A 14,468-nucleotide genomic window follows, 5' to 3' on the forward strand; every position below is an offset into this window, starting at 1 on the left:
CTGGACATGCCCTCAAGCTAGATACGGGGAGCCACTCTAGGGCTGCTTCAGACAGTCCTCTGCAAGAGCAGCCAGCTAAACTCCCCCCAGCCCCCAAATTTTAATAATTTGATAAACGTTGAGGCACATTAGCATAGCAGGTATGACTTAGGAGAAAGCAACTTCAGTTACCGGTGGTCAGGCAGCCCAGGAAGCAGACTTGGGGTCTTGTGTCACTGCAGAGGATTTAAAGCTAAGTGAGCCTTGCACGATGGTGCACACCTGTAATCTAGCACTTTCCAGGCAGGAAGAGCGCGCCGTCATTCCTAGCTACATAGCCAGCTGGAGGCCAGCCCGGGCTAGGTGAGATCTTGTCTCAAAAGCCAGTCTCCCTCTCCTTAGGCCACCATGCCACCCAGACTGAGGAAAGACTGTGGAATTCTGGGACCATGTGAGCCTAAGCCACATTGGTAAGTACCGGATTCGTCCAGGAGGAGAAAGGGGATGCTAATGGCATGCCTCGTCACAGGATCAACTTCGACAGAATCACCCAGGTGACCCTGGGAAAGCTGGTATAATGAGTCATTACCACTGAAAGAGGAACCAGAGCTTCGGCTGAACTGTCCACCTGGATAAACTGTGGACACTGATCAGTGAGCAGACTCGGGTAATGTTGCCAAAAACCAAGACTGGAGCCGCTCTTGTCACTGGTGTGGTGGGACTGGGGATGGGAAAGCAGGCTAAGCAGTCTGTCATCATCGTAAAGACCAAATTCTGCAACAGAAGAGCTGAGGAGATCAAAGGTGTTGGGGGTGTCTGTTTCCTACTGGCTGGAAGCCAGGCAGGGAGGTTCATTAAATGCTAACATTCTTTAAAAACTAAATAAATCTCAAAAAAAAAAAAAAAAAAAGAGGTATTCTTTTACTGCCTCTTCCATTTGGGATCCTTTTCTGTACTCCATTTCACCTCAAGAAGTTTAAAAAAAAAAAAAAAAACACTTTAGTTTTGAGACAAGGGTCTCATGTTCAGGCTGGCTTGGAATGACCTGACCCCGAAGTCTTGATCCTCCTATCAACTTTGCAAATGCTGGCATGGCAGGCTCATTGCCACTACACCCGGCTTCAAATAAGAGGTTTCCAATAGACAAAGTGCATTATGAAAGTGGGGCAAAGAGTCCCACGAGGAGGCCCGAGATTTGCTCAGCATCAGTTTCACGAAGATCTTAGTCGGGCAGCGGTGGCGCACGTCTTTAGTCTCAGCACTCAGGAGGCAGAGGCAGGCGGATCTCTGAGTTCGAGGCCAGCCTGGTCTACAGATCGAGTTCCAGGACAGCCAGGGCTACACAGAGAAACTGTTTCCAAAAAATCAACAAAACAAACAGAAAACAACGATCTTGAGATCTTTCGTAGTCTCCAGAGTTTGGTCCGGGAGGTCTCCGGTGGAGCTGGCAGTCTGGAGACTTTCCCAGCCTGAGCTGGAAAGCCCCTCACGCACCGGTCAACCCTGGAGTCCCCCGCTGGGACTCAGTCTGCACGACCGGAAACGGTCCCTTCTGTTAAGACAACAGCCCGGGCGCTGGCCCGGGGCCCGCCTCTCCCTCCCGCACTTCCCGGAGGCTGGCTCGCTCCCCAGCACGTTCAGCTGGGACCCAGCTCTAGCTAACTCTGCATTGTCAGCCCGCCCAGCACGTCGCGTTCTCGGGCTTTACCTGCGTCTCAAAAATTCTAGTTCCCCCGCCTCCTGTTTAGTGAAAAGCACCTTCTCCTCACCTACGCTATTGGTCGGCGGAGCCGTCCCTCAGAGAAGAGGCCGGGACAGGTGCCCTTCCGAGGTTCTAATTGGTGGTCTTGACAGTCACTCGCCCGCCTCTAGATTGCAATTGGCCCCCTTTGAAAGAGGGCCGGACTCTCGGGCTTGCGGTCTCTGGGTCTCTAATGCCTTGAAGTTGAGCGCGGTTGTCCCCGCCTCCTGGGTGCGTCTCATTGGCTCCATCTCTCGCCTCCAGAGTTGTGATTGGTTGTCGCTGTGCGGGGCGGGCCGGCCAGAAGCCGCGGCCGTTGGCGAGGGTCCGCACTTACCCCCTCCCGTCCCTCAGCCGAGTCGAGACTCGAGAAGCTCCACCTCCTCGGCGCGTTCCGATTGGGCTGTTCTAACGCGTCTCTGGCTCGTGATTGGTCCGCGGGGTTCCTGACCCTCGCTCCCGCCCCCCGGAGGCGACTACGGCGGCTCGGAGGTGGGGGAGGGGCGGGGCGGGCCGGCCGGTGCCGTCAGTCAGGCAGCGGGAACCGCCGGGAGCGGATGGCGGCGGTGGTAGCGGGCCCACTGGCCGCCGGGGGTGAGGAAGCTGCAGCTGCCGTCTCCGTGCCAGGGTCTCCTGGTCTGCCCGGGAGCCGCAGCGCAGAGCGAGCCCTAGAGGAGGCGGTGGCCACCGGGACCCTGAACTTGTCCAACCGGCGTTTGAAGCACTTCCCGCGGGGCGCGGCCCGCAGTTACGACCTGTCAGACATCACCCAGGCTGGTGAGTTGCGCCGGTGCCCGCGGAGAGGAGGAGGGGACCCACCCGGGACCGCGACCCCTCATTTGCATAGCCCCGCCTCGCGTTCGGAGCAGGCCCACCCCTCCACCTGGCACTCGTGAGGGCTCGCCCCCCGGGGTTGGCACCGAGCCCGCGACCTCCCCGCCCCGCCGTGGCAGAACCACTGCACAATGAGTTGGCCTCAAGCGTGCACACACCACTCTCGGCCGAGCTCTCGCAGACTCCCCTTTATTTGCACATTGCGCACCTGTAGCGCGGTCCCGCCCCTCACCTGGCTGCTTCTTCAGCCCTAGATCGCATGGGCCCTTAAAGCAAGCCCCCACTTATAATCAACAGTCACTGCATTTTTCATCCTTCTGGTCGTTTCCAACTCCTTCCGCACCACCTCGATCCCCCTGCCCCAGTTATCTCCTTCCCAAGGATCGCCCCTAACAACCCGACCTTCCTGCTTGCTGTACCCTAGTCTCCTCGAGTCCCAGACCCTCTCCCGCGTCCACCCCAGCCCGTCTGTGGGAAAGAAGTGAATCCCCCGCTGTTAACTTTCCATCTATTACCACCGTCTCCTGTATCTTCCTCCGGCCTCTGTGAGGTCACTGTGCAGCCTGTGACCTCATAGGAACCCTAGAATTACCATGTCAGGTTCTGCTTTTCCCTCAGGGGAGGAACTTGAGGCAGTTTACTGAAAGGAAGGAAACTGTATCTCTTAGTTGGGAGTGCTGACCTCCTGGAGACTCTCTTTCCAGTCCCCGCCCTCAGGATCCCTCTAATCATGTCCCCTCCACCCTGAGAGGTGTGTGTGTGTGTGTGTGTGTGTGTGTGTGTGTGTGTGATCCCTCTAATCGTGTCCCCTCCACCCTGTGTCTGTTGATGGCCAGGCCCTGGGGACTGTACTGTGACAGGTGAGTCAGGCTTCAGCTGCTTAGGAGGCAGCCTATGAACTTGGGCTGGCAGCTGAGGGTGGGGATCAGAACACAGGACTGCATTCCGGGAGCCCCACCCCGGTCTAGGCTGGAGCGCCAGGGCCCCTTTCTGCGCCTCTCAGCTCCAAGGCGGGATCAAAGAGCACGTTGCTCCAGCAGGTGCCTGCCCACCTGCAGTCACACCCGCTGGCTGGGCCACCGTCTCCCCTTACAGCTCTGGAGAGAAAAAGTTTAAATCTCTGTTTTTAAAGTCTTTCCCCCATACCGCTGAGTGAGTCCTGGGAATGGGTGAGCCCCACGAGCCATTCTTGCCCCTCCCAGGTCCCCCCAGCCCCCCAGCTCCAGATTGACCTCAGCAGCTGTGTGACACTGGCCGTCTGTTCCCTTTCCCCTCCCCCCTTTGCTTGTTTTTTGACAAAGACCAAATGTTTTTCTTTACTTCCTCAGGGCTCTGTCTCAGTGAGTGGACTCTTGGGGAAAACTACCGAGCACTCCTAGCCCCTCCCAGCCCCTGCCCCCACCCAGCCGCCTCCTCCAGCATTCCGGCTGAGGGCGCAGCTAGGGCTCCCCGGTACAGGTTCACTTGTGAGGTAAAGTGGGAAATCCTCAAAGCCCTCTGCCTTCTTCAGTCTCTTCGGGGCCCAGGTTCTAGGCAGGTGGGTTCCATTATGTCCAGCTGGCCTGTCTCCTCTCTCCAGGCTGGGTACTCCTAGCCTGGGAGGGGTGACAGGAAATGGGGTACTGAATGAAGCCCAGAGTTGCCCGGTGCCCTGTCCTCCACATCCCCTCGCTCTCCAACCCAGACCAAGTACTTTAGCGCTGTGCTGCTGGACTGTTCTGAACGTCTCCTGCTTGCTCTGCCCCTGCATGCCTCCTCTGTGGCCACTCCTGACACTGGAGGACTGTGTTCCCTTGGCCTACTGGTAGAGAGCTGGGTTGGGGGAGGGCACCTCAGCAAAGGAGAAGTGTAGATCACTCTCCCACAGACCACATCCTGTGCCCCTAAGCCCGGCCTCCTCCAGCCTGGGCTCCTTCCGCCCCTGACTTCTGCCCCTTTACCCCTTCCCCCTTATCCCATCTTAACGTGGTCTCCACTCCAGTGAACATGCACACACACGCATGTATGCACGCACTCTCTCTCTCTCTCTCTCTCTATCTCTCTCTCTCTCTCTCTCTCTCTCTCTCTCTTATGCATTTGTGGGCACAGAGGGAACAGGCAGGTGTCGGGCATGGGTGGAGGACCAGATGCAGGCCTTCCACCACTCTCTCTGGAACTGTTTTTCCCACACTAGCTCTGTGTTCACTAAGGCTGGGGCAGAGAAGAGGAGTGAGCAGTTTGTAGGGCATCAGGCTAATATCCCCTGGGAAACAGATCCTACAAGCCACAACCCAATGGATTGTTTCTACCCCATTTCCTGTCACAAGATGCATTTCCTCAGGGACTATCCCCAGTTCCCCTCCTCTCAGCTTTTACCCCCACTAAGGAGGCCCTTAAAGAAGCTCACAATGTCTCTTGCCTGGGATTTCCCCTCCAAAGCCCAGACACCTCCCAGGGCATGCGCACAGACCAAACAGAAACACAGGCTTCTGGGGGTCTGTGGTCTGTGTCCACACTGCAGGGAAGCCCAGGCTCGCCTCTGGCAGGGCCACAGTGAGCACTGAGATAAGGGAGGAAGGCTCTTCCTTCCTCACCTCTGCTGCTTGCTCTGCTTAAGGTAAATGCAAAGACTGAGCCTGGGCCCTGTCAGAGGAGGTGGAGGAAGACAGCTGGGGTTGGAATAGGCAGCCAGCCTGGGGACAAGGGAGTCCAGTGGGAGGGACCTCGAGGACTCTGAGAACGCGCTTCCCAGCTCCAGCTTAGCCTGCTGCCTTTCCCTCCTAGACCCCCTGACGCTAGACGGACATAGTCCTTTGGTTCTCGAGGTGAGGAAAAGCTGGCCGAGTGTCCCGAGAGCTGGGGTCTATCTCGTTCTTGCTTTCTTGCCTGGGTTGAAAACAGGTTGACGCTGGGAGGAAGGGCTGGCTCTCCCTCCCTGTGGTTCCCCCAGAGGCTTCTTTCTGTATTATCCCCTGACCTCACCTCTCCTACCTGTCCTCTCTCTGTTGTTTCAACTGCTCGCTCTCGCGCTCGCTCTCTCTCTCTCTCTCTCTCTCTCTCTCTCTCTCGCTGGGTTCCCATCCAGAGCTGTCTGGTGCTAGACCCATTGATCGTCCAGCCCCACGCAGCTTTTTTCTGGCAGGGAGTGGGGAGAGTAAGTTCAGGAGTGTATGGAGGCCAGGAGAAGATGCTGGCTGTGCTGGTCCATCCCTCTCCACCTTCTGTCTTGAGAGGGCCTCTCTCACTGAATCTGGAGCTAGGCTGGCAGCCACAGGCCCCACTAACGTCTTCTGACTCCCAGCCAGTCCCCCAGCACTGAGGTCACAGGTGCACACCCGTGCCCAGCGTTTACGTGAACGTGGGCTCTAATCTCAGGTCCGAGTGCTGTGTCGTGAGTGTGCTTGCTCCCTGAGCCGTCTCCCCTTCTGGGATCTTCGCCGTTCGTTTCTCCTGACATCTCAGAACACAGGGACCACAGCGTCACAGAACCCTGCCGCCACACTGCTAGAAGTCTTCATTTGTCTGATTTTGTGGGGTGGGGGTGGACAGGCTCTAGCAAGCTGTCTGGTCCTGAACTCTTGATTCTCCTCTCTCAGCGGTTCTGATGGTTGGAGTTAGAGACGTGAGCCACCCCATGCGGCTTCATTTGTAATAAAGATGATGTTTATGGTCCGTTGTACCCTCTCAAGTCGGCTTCTCTGACTCGGTATCCCTCTGGCCTTCTCTTGGCCTTTCTGGTTGTGCTTGTAACGTGCTTCAGTTTGTAGAAGGCTTGTTGTTTCCCCAGGCAGCCCACGTGCTGAACGTGTGTGTGTGTGTGTGTGTGTGTGTGTGTGTGTGTGTGTACACGTCTGTGGAGGCGAGGGGCTCGGTCTCAGCTGTCCGTCAGGTGCCACCCACTCTGCGTCTTTGAAGCAGTCTCTTCACTGACCTGGTCACTGAACCAGCCAGGCTGTCTGCCCAGCTGGCCACTGAGCACCAAGGAGCCACTTAGCCCCGCCTCTCCAGTGTGGGATTGCAAGTGAACCCTGCCACACCTGCCTTTTTATATGTGGGTTCTGGGGGCTGGAGCTCAGTCCTCATTCACGGGCAACAGCTTTACCCACGTAGCTGTCTCCTCAGCCCTAGGGGCCTGATTTCTTCGGTCAGCGGGGGCTCAGGAGCTGGCACTGGATCAGGGGACACTCAGTCCCCTTGTGCAAGGCTGAGCCTCTCCTGACCCTTACTTTCCTTAGACTTGTCTCGGAACCGGTTTCCCGAGGTGCCTGAGGCTGCGTGCCAGCTGGTGTCCCTGGAAGGTCTGAGCCTCTACCACAATTGCCTGAGATGCCTGAACCCAGCCCTGGGGAATCTCACAGCCCTCACCTACCTCAACCTCAGGTAGTGGGAGCGTCTTCTCCTGGCCTCCAAGACCAGTGCCATTGCCCTGAGAGGTCCTCCTGGTCCCCAGAGCAGGCCCAGTGCCGGGTGCCTTGCCTGAGGAGTGAGCCCGCTACCTCTCTCCCTCCACAGCCGGAACCAGCTCTCCTCCTTGCCACCCTACATCTGCCAGCTGCCCCTTCGAGTACTTATTGTCAGCAACAACAAGCTAGGAGCCCTGCCTCCAGACATCAGCACCTTAGGAAGCCTGCGGCAGCTTGTGAGAACCAGGGGCAAGGGCAGAAGAGGGACTTTTGGGGGTAGCTAGAGAAGGGTAGAAAGCACCCTTGGGAAAAGGCTTGGACGAAAGACAAGTGGCCAGGGAGAAACAACGGCAGAGCGACTTCCGCCGCTCCTGGGCTGATGGCGCCTTCTCTGACCTAGGACGTGAGCAGCAATGAGCTGCAGTCTCTCCCGGTGGAGCTGTGTAGCCTCCGCGCCCTGCGGGATCTCAATGTTCGGAGGAACCAGCTCAGTGCCCTGCCTGATGGTAAGGAAAAGGGAGCCCGGAGGATGGGGGTGTGCCTGCTGTAACGAAGATGCCGTGTGTGTGTGTGTGTGGGGGGGGGGGCTCTGAATAGCACTGTCGCTTCCCACCGTTAGATCAGGGTGCCATGTGGTCACGTGGTGTTAGGGTCCCACCTCACGGGCTCCTTACCTCACAGAGCAGAGAGAGCTCCTGGGGTCTCTGAGCTCTGTGGTATAAGGATGCTAATCTGTTCTGGACTCTGCCTCGTGACCTTGCTTACCACCCAGAGGCCCCGCTTCTCCTACCAATCACTGTGAAGTTATGATTTCAACACGTGACATGGTGAGGGGCAGAAACATGAATCTGAAATAACGCTTCTACCTTGGAGAAGTCACAGGCAAGAACTCTTTTAAAAATACCCTTGCCTTAGTTGCTCAGGGATCTTCAGTAGCTAAAGCAAACAGTCAACAGTTGTATTTGCTCTTGACCATGGCAACCCTCTGAGGCTGGGAAGGCGAGGATTCCCAGTTCTGTTTTTATGTGGGAACAGGCTAGGAAAGAAGGGTAGGCGTGAAATCAGTCACCTGTAGAATCAATCCTAAGGTTGGAAGGGACCTTAAGGCCCACCCAAGCACCCAGCCCAGCAAGAGCTCTCAAGTACTCTGAACTTGGGCGGGGGTCGGGGTGGGGGTCCTGACATGACAGTCTAGGCAGCCCTGTTTAATGAGGTAATTATGACGTACCAGATGGTCTGTTGGGAAGCAGGCTTGTTGCTCAGCCAGGTATGTGTGCTTCCTGTGTTTCAGGTGGGGCGATAGATGTGACTGAGATCTGAGACAGCCCTCAAAGGTGTAGTGGCTTAATGGAGAGACAGGCATTCATAGGGACCTGCTAAAGCAGGAGGCTAGGGAGCCCAGAGTGAGGGAGAAGAGGGCTCTTCTGGGAAGTCACGTCTCCCCGAAGCTCAGACCTTAGGAAGTGAGCGTCCCATCCTTCATCCAGGCAGAGGAAGGAGCACCATATGCAAGGCATGGAGACGGGGAGCAGGATACAGCATGGATGCAGTTAGAAAGACAAACTCGAGGGCGGCAGGAAGAACAAGAGCAGTGGTCACCCACTTACCCATTGTCCTGCCTCTTTCTGCCCCTTCTGCCTCTGCTGCCCACCTGCCAAGTCTGTTAAGTGTCTTAATTAATTTTCTCTTACTGGAACGAAATAACTGAAGCTAAGGAATTTGGTTTTGTTGAATTGAGACAGGATCTCACTCTGTAGCCCTGGAATTCACTCTGTAGACCAGGCTGGCCTAGAACTCACAGAGATCCACCTGCCTCTGCCTCCAAGTGCTGGGATTAAAGGCGTGTGCTACCTGGCTAGAATTTTGTTTTTTGTTTTGTTCTTTGAGAATTTTGTGTTTTGTTTGGCTGGATTTTTTTTTTGGTTCTTTCTGTTTTGTTTTTTTTTTTTGTTTTTGTTCTTTGTCTCTTGTAGTTCAGGGTGGCCTCCAACTCCATACATAGCCAAGAATGGCCTTGAACCCCTGTTTCTCCTGCTTTTACCTCTGCAGTACTGAGGACCAGACCTAGAGCTTCATGCTTCCAGGTCAGCATTCCACCACCTGAGCTGTGTACCCAGCACTCCTTTTATTTCTTTGGTTTTTGAGATAGGGTTTCACCCTGAAGCCCAGGTTAGCCCTTCACTTGTGATGCGCCTTTTGTCTCAGCCTCCCAAGTGCTGGGATTGTAAGTGTGAGCCAGCACTGGAGGCTTGAGGACCAAGTAATGTAATTTTTAAAAACATTTATTTCTATTTATTTATTTATTGTGGGTACCTACACATTCATATGTGCAAGTATCACATGTCTGTGGGTGTCACCAGGGCAGCACAGGGCAGCACAGAGCAAGAGTGCCAGAGAAAAGGCCACTTCTTTTTTTTCCCCCGAGACAGGGTTTCTCCGTGTAGTTTTGGTGCCTGTCCTGGAACTCACTTGGTAGCCCAGGCTGGCCTTGAACTCACAGAGATCCGCCTGCCTCTGCCTCCCAAGTGCTGGGATTAAAGGCGTGCGCCACCGCCACCGCCACCGGCTGAAAAGGCCACTTCTTAATGGTCCGTTAATCCATGAATCCACCCGTGGAATAGCCCATTCCATTCATGCCTTGAGAGACCCATGACCCCGTTCCCTCCTGTCGATCCCACCTCAGAACACCAGTGTCAGGGATTTGGTGAGTAAGTATCTAATGCTTGAAAGTTAGTCATAGCAGTAGGGGCATAAAACAGGGAGTTCTCCCTGGGGCCATAAAAGACCAAGCAAAATGCTTCTTGAGTATGAAGGAACAGTGAATTCCAATCCCTGAAGTATGTGAAGATTCATAGAAGAGGTAAAGCTTGAAAATAGGCTTCCTGATTGATTGATTGATTGATTGAGGCTCTCGTGTAGCTCAGGATGGCCTTGAACTAACGCACTATTATGTCGCTGAGGCTGGCCTTGAATTGTGTGCTCTTCTGCACACCATACCCACCCGACCTCAGCAGCCATGGCTGTGTGGTATGGGAGGCTTTTGTGCAGGAGTCAGTTGGGTCTGTGTCTTGTGCTGCTCACTTGAGAAGGTAGAGTGGGTTTCAGTGGGGGCTGCCAGGGGAGGAGGACGCACAGGGCTCCGCGGCAGCTGAAGCCCACAGACAGGGCTTGGCTCGGCTGGGAGTGGGGAGAGGAGCAGGTGGTTTCTGGTAAGTGAACTGAGCCAGCCAGGGTGGGAGTCTGGATGATGGAGCCAGGAGTGACTGGCTGGCCAGGGCCAAAGACAAGGAAGAGAACTCAAGGCCTCAGGCCTGGGCTTCTCCTAACTCTCCCCTTGCCCAACCCTAGAGCTGGGGGACCTTCCTCTGGTCCGCCTGGATTTCTCCTGTAACCGTGTCTCCCGAATCCCGGTCTCCTTCTGCCGCCTCAGGCACCTGCAGGTCATTCTGCTGGATAGCAACCCCCTCCAGAGCCCGCCTGCCCAGGTGAGGTGCAGTCTGGGTGGACCTTGAGGACAGTGATGCTGTTAGCATGGGAGGGTCCAGTAAGGCTTGGGGAGCCACCTTATTCTCATGCCTGTGCCCCCACACAGATCTGTCTGAAGGGGAAACTTCACATCTTCAAGTACTTAACGATGGAGGCCGGGCGTCGGGGAGCTGCCCTCGGGGACCTGGTCCCTTCCCGCCCCCCAAGTTTTAGTCCTTGGTAAGGCCCTTGGTAAGGGAAGGAGTCCTCTTCTCGGGACCAGAGACCACCCCTGGATTCCAGGGGAGGGGAGGGTGCTGCCAGCATTGGGGCTGACCAGGTCCCCCTGGCTGCTCTAGCCCTGCCGAGGACTTATTTCCGGGACGCCGGTATGATGGTGGCCTGGACTCCGGCTTCCACAGTGTTGACAGCGGCAGCAAGCGGTGGTCGGGAAACGAGGTGAGGACACCGGCGGGGTGTCACCGCTGGGGGACGCGGCACTGAGGACCCTGACCGAATCCCCTGTAAGAGGCACCTCCTCCCTCTCTCCCCAAGAGGCTGGCTCTCCCCCGTCCCCGGTGTGGGACCCCATATGGTCTCAGCCCTGCAGAGAGCCCATGTCCCGTCTCTGCCTTAAAGTCCACAGATGATTTTTCAGAGCTGTCCTTCCGGATCTCAGAGTTGGCCCGGGAGCCCCGGGGGCCCAGACACCAGAGGGACGACGGCCCTGGTGAGCGAGGGAGTCTGTCAGGAGGCGAGGGTGGGGGTGAGCCTGGAAGCCCTCCTGCTGGCTCGCTAACGTGCCTTGGCCTTGCAGGCGATGGAGACCCCGAGCAGATTGACTTTATTGACAGCCATGTTCCTGGGGAAGAGGAAGAGCGGGGTGCAGCTGAGGTGAGGGCCCGTGATGTCCCTTGTCCAGGGGAAGGGTACTCCATGGGGACACCAGAGCAAGCCGGGGGCCAGGCCTTCCTCAGCCTCTGCTGCTCTGTCCTCAGGAGCAGCTGCCTGCTGAGTTGAGCCTTGTAGCAGATGTGGAGAAGACATGGGCCAGCAGGTACTTGAGCCCCACGCCCACACCTCTGCCCCGTGGGCAACAGTCCTGGGGACCCCCTCCACCTGACAGGTCTCTCTCGGGCTGTCTTCCACAGGCGGGAGGAGCCTGCAGGGGAGGAGAGGCGGCGCCCAGACACTTTGCAGCTGTGGCAGGAGCGCGAGCGGAGGCAGCAGCAGCAGCAGCAGCAGAGTGGGGGGTGGGGACCCCCCCAGGGACAGGGGAGGGCGGGAGGGCCTGGGGCTGCTGGACCGCGGGCAGAGGCCACCCCTCAGGCTTGTGTTCTGAACGTAGAGCTCACGCCTGCCCCTCTTCTTGCAGTGTCCTTAAGCGGGGGATCAGAGCCGCGGGCGCCTCGTCCTCGGCTGCGCAGGCCGCCTCCAAGTAGGTGTCCTCCCGTGACCCGTCTCCCTACGCCGCCTTCGAGGCCCTCTCTGAGTCCCTTCTTTTTCTTCAGTGGCCCACCGAAGTCCAGTGCTACCCAGCTAGGAGTTTCAGGGGGGCAGGGAGCTCCCACACCGCCCCCCATCTCCCAGGACTCCATTCCTGTATCTGGACCAGGTAGGACAGTGGTTTAGAAGGTGGCTTGGGGTTGCTTGGGACACAGGCCTGAAGGAAGAAGTGGGCCACTGAGGGGTCTCTCTTGCTGCCCCTGGCTTCCCCAGTGACAGCTCCTGTTCCCAGGCCGCTGGGCTCCATTCAGAGACCAAACAGCTTCCTCTTCCGTTCATCCTCTCAGAGCGGCTCTGGTGAGTGTCTGCCGTTGTGGCACTAATCTCAGGACTCCTGTCGCTTGGGGCTTGAGTCTCTCAGGGTCTTGTCCCTTCTCGTGGAAAATCCCACAGGCGGTGCTGGTATGAGTCTGGGAACTGCCTCCAAAGTCCACCCGGGAGGCCGAGCTATCCCTGTCCTCCCTGCTCCCCAGGCCCTTCCTCTCCTGAGTCCGTGGTGAGATCGCGGCCGTTTCCTCAGACCCTCGACGAGAAGGAGCTCATGTCCCAACTTCGCCAGGTGAGCAGAGCAAAGAGACGTGGGTAGGCAGAGGCCTGACCCAGCATGGACCTCCTTCCCCTTTCTTCCCTCAGGACCTGTGCCCACAGCCCCCAACTTCTCTTTCCTGTCCCAGAACTGTTGTTGAGGAGGGGAAGGGATGGAGTGAGTCCCGCTGACTCACCTGCTCCTCCTGTCTCCGCTTGCAGCTCCTCGAGGCCCGGCTGCAGCAGCCCCTGCCTGAGGACCTGGCCGAGGCCCTCGCCAACGGGGTCATCCTCTGCCAGCTAGCCAACCAGCTGCGGCCCCGCTCTGTCCCCTTCATTCATGTGCCCTCACCTGCCGTGGTCAGTGGGAGCCCGGAGGAGGAGGAGGGCATGGGACGGGTGCGTGGCTTTGCCTTTCCAAACTCTTCCATTCCCCCACCTTCAGCCAAAGCTCAGTGCCCTCAAGTCTCGGAAGAACGTGGAGAGTTTCTTAGAAGCCTGTCGAAAAATGGGTGTGCCTGAGGTATGGGGGTGCTCTTTGCTCTGGGCTCAGCTGAATACCGTGCACGCGGGTGGAGTTCCATCCACAGGGGATCTAGTTCTCCCGAAGCATGTGTCCCGGGCCCATCCTCACGGCTCCTGCCCGCCCGCCCGCCTCCTGGCTCCCTGTCCTGCATGTCCGCATGTCCGCATGTCCGCATGGCTCTGGCTGTGCTCCTGGTGTGCGAGGGCGAGGGTGGGAAGGTCTGTGGCTTGATGCTGCTAACCCCTGTCATTGTCCTTGTCCATCTGCCCTGCCCTCCCTCCCAGGCTGACCTGTGCTCGCCCTCGGATCTCCTCCGGGGCACCACCCAGGGGCTGCGGACCATACTGGGGGCTGTGATCCTGGTGGGGGGCAAGGCCCCCCTCCCAGTCCCGCCCTCCTCCGGTCTGGGTGGCTTCCTCCTCTTCTACGTGGTCTCCATGCTGCTGCTCTATGTCGTCTACACTCGGCTCCTGGGCTCCTAGGACCCACGCTGTCCCTTCCTTCCCCACCTTCTATTTATAGTCCTAGTCACCGCCCCCCCCCCCCGCAGTGCCTTCAGCCCTACCAAAGACACTAGTGCACCCTCACAGACACTGACCTCAGGAGCCCCCCAGTGCCCACAGTAGCCCTTACCTCTAGTGCTGACGGTGCCTTCATGTCCCCACCAGCCCTGTCCCCCAGAGGGCGACAGACCTGGGGTCCTTTCCCTCCTCCCTCCCTCCCCCTGCTGGCTGCTAGGGGAGCTAAATTATCTCTGTTTTGTAGAGAGAACTCTATATTTGTAGGGTGCGGGCCCGTCGTGGGCCCCTGGTTCTGTGTATAAACTGTATAGACCGTCACCTCTGTGTCTCGTGTGAGCCGCCGCCGCCGCCGCCGGCCCTGCCTGCCTGGGCTCCGTGTCCGTCAGCCTGCCTGTCCCAGCGGTTCCGTTTGTTTGGAGATGTCAGGCCTCTCCTGCCCTGAGCCTTCTGTGTCCCCCTCCGTCATGTGCTGACAGCTTCCGTGTGCCGTCTGCCCAGGCATGGGGCAGTGTCTACCAGGCGCGCCCCACCCCGCCCACCTATTGGGGAAGGCCAGGGGAGACTTAACCTGGCCCTCCCCCCAGGAGTCCCTGTGCCAGCCCCACCACATCCTGGAAGAGGAGGGGGCCCCTGGAAGGGGCCTCCCTCACATCGCTGCTGTCCTCCACGCACTTCTGGAACAGCCTTAGGGTAGAGGTGGGGCGCTTGGCCCCAGCCACGCCGGACCTGTCCTGGGAACACGACACCTGGCCTTGCCAGTGAACAAGGACTTGGTGACCACGGCCCTGCGTGTAGCGGGCTTGGGTACCCCCGCCCTTAGGCTGCGGGGTGCACCCCGGGTCTGGGTGAAGAGTGCTGTGCGAACCCAATAAAGAAAAGCCCAAGGCCTGCGGGTCGGCCCTCAGGTGTGTGCCTGTCTGTGCGTGCGTGCGTGCGCGAGCATCTTGGGGACCTGGGTCCCCCTGTTTCCGTGCGGGCCGAGGGCTGCC

General features: G+C 57.9%; 1 protein-coding gene across 5 annotated transcripts; it reads left to right on the top strand.

Moving 5' to 3' along the window:
• Positions 1-2,224: 2,224 nt before the first annotated feature.
• On the top strand, positions 2,225-14,383 carry Lrch4 (leucine rich repeats and calponin homology domain containing 4). Of its 5 annotated transcripts, none has more exons than XM_037198329.1 (18): positions 2,226-2,497; positions 6,769-6,913; positions 7,046-7,172; positions 7,337-7,442; positions 10,285-10,421; positions 10,529-10,641; positions 10,761-10,860; positions 11,041-11,131; positions 11,219-11,295; positions 11,379-11,458; positions 11,553-11,654; positions 11,777-11,839; positions 11,913-12,016; positions 12,121-12,204; positions 12,381-12,466; positions 12,655-12,792; positions 12,878-12,955; positions 13,243-13,797. In XM_037198329.1, the coding sequence occupies exons 1-18, from the start codon at positions 2,278-2,280 to the stop codon at positions 13,438-13,440; spliced, it is 2,049 nt and encodes a 682-aa protein (XP_037054224.1). In that variant the 5' UTR covers positions 2,226-2,277; the 3' UTR covers positions 13,441-13,797. The 5 variants fall into 5 exon arrangements, with proteins under 5 accessions (XP_037054226.1, XP_037054224.1, XP_037054225.1 ...); XM_037198330.1 differs by lacking the exon at positions 13,243-13,797 and adding an exon at positions 14,064-14,383 and having other exon boundaries at positions 2,227-2,497; XM_028861429.2 differs by having other exon boundaries at positions 2,227-2,497; positions 11,400-11,458.
• The last annotated feature ends 85 nt before the right edge of the window (positions 14,384-14,468 follow it).

Source organism: Peromyscus leucopus, chromosome 23 (genome assembly GCF_004664715.2).
Source record: "Peromyscus leucopus breed LL Stock chromosome 23, UCI_PerLeu_2.1, whole genome shotgun sequence".
In the NCBI taxonomy this organism is placed as follows: domain Eukaryota; kingdom Metazoa; phylum Chordata; class Mammalia; order Rodentia; family Cricetidae; genus Peromyscus; species Peromyscus leucopus.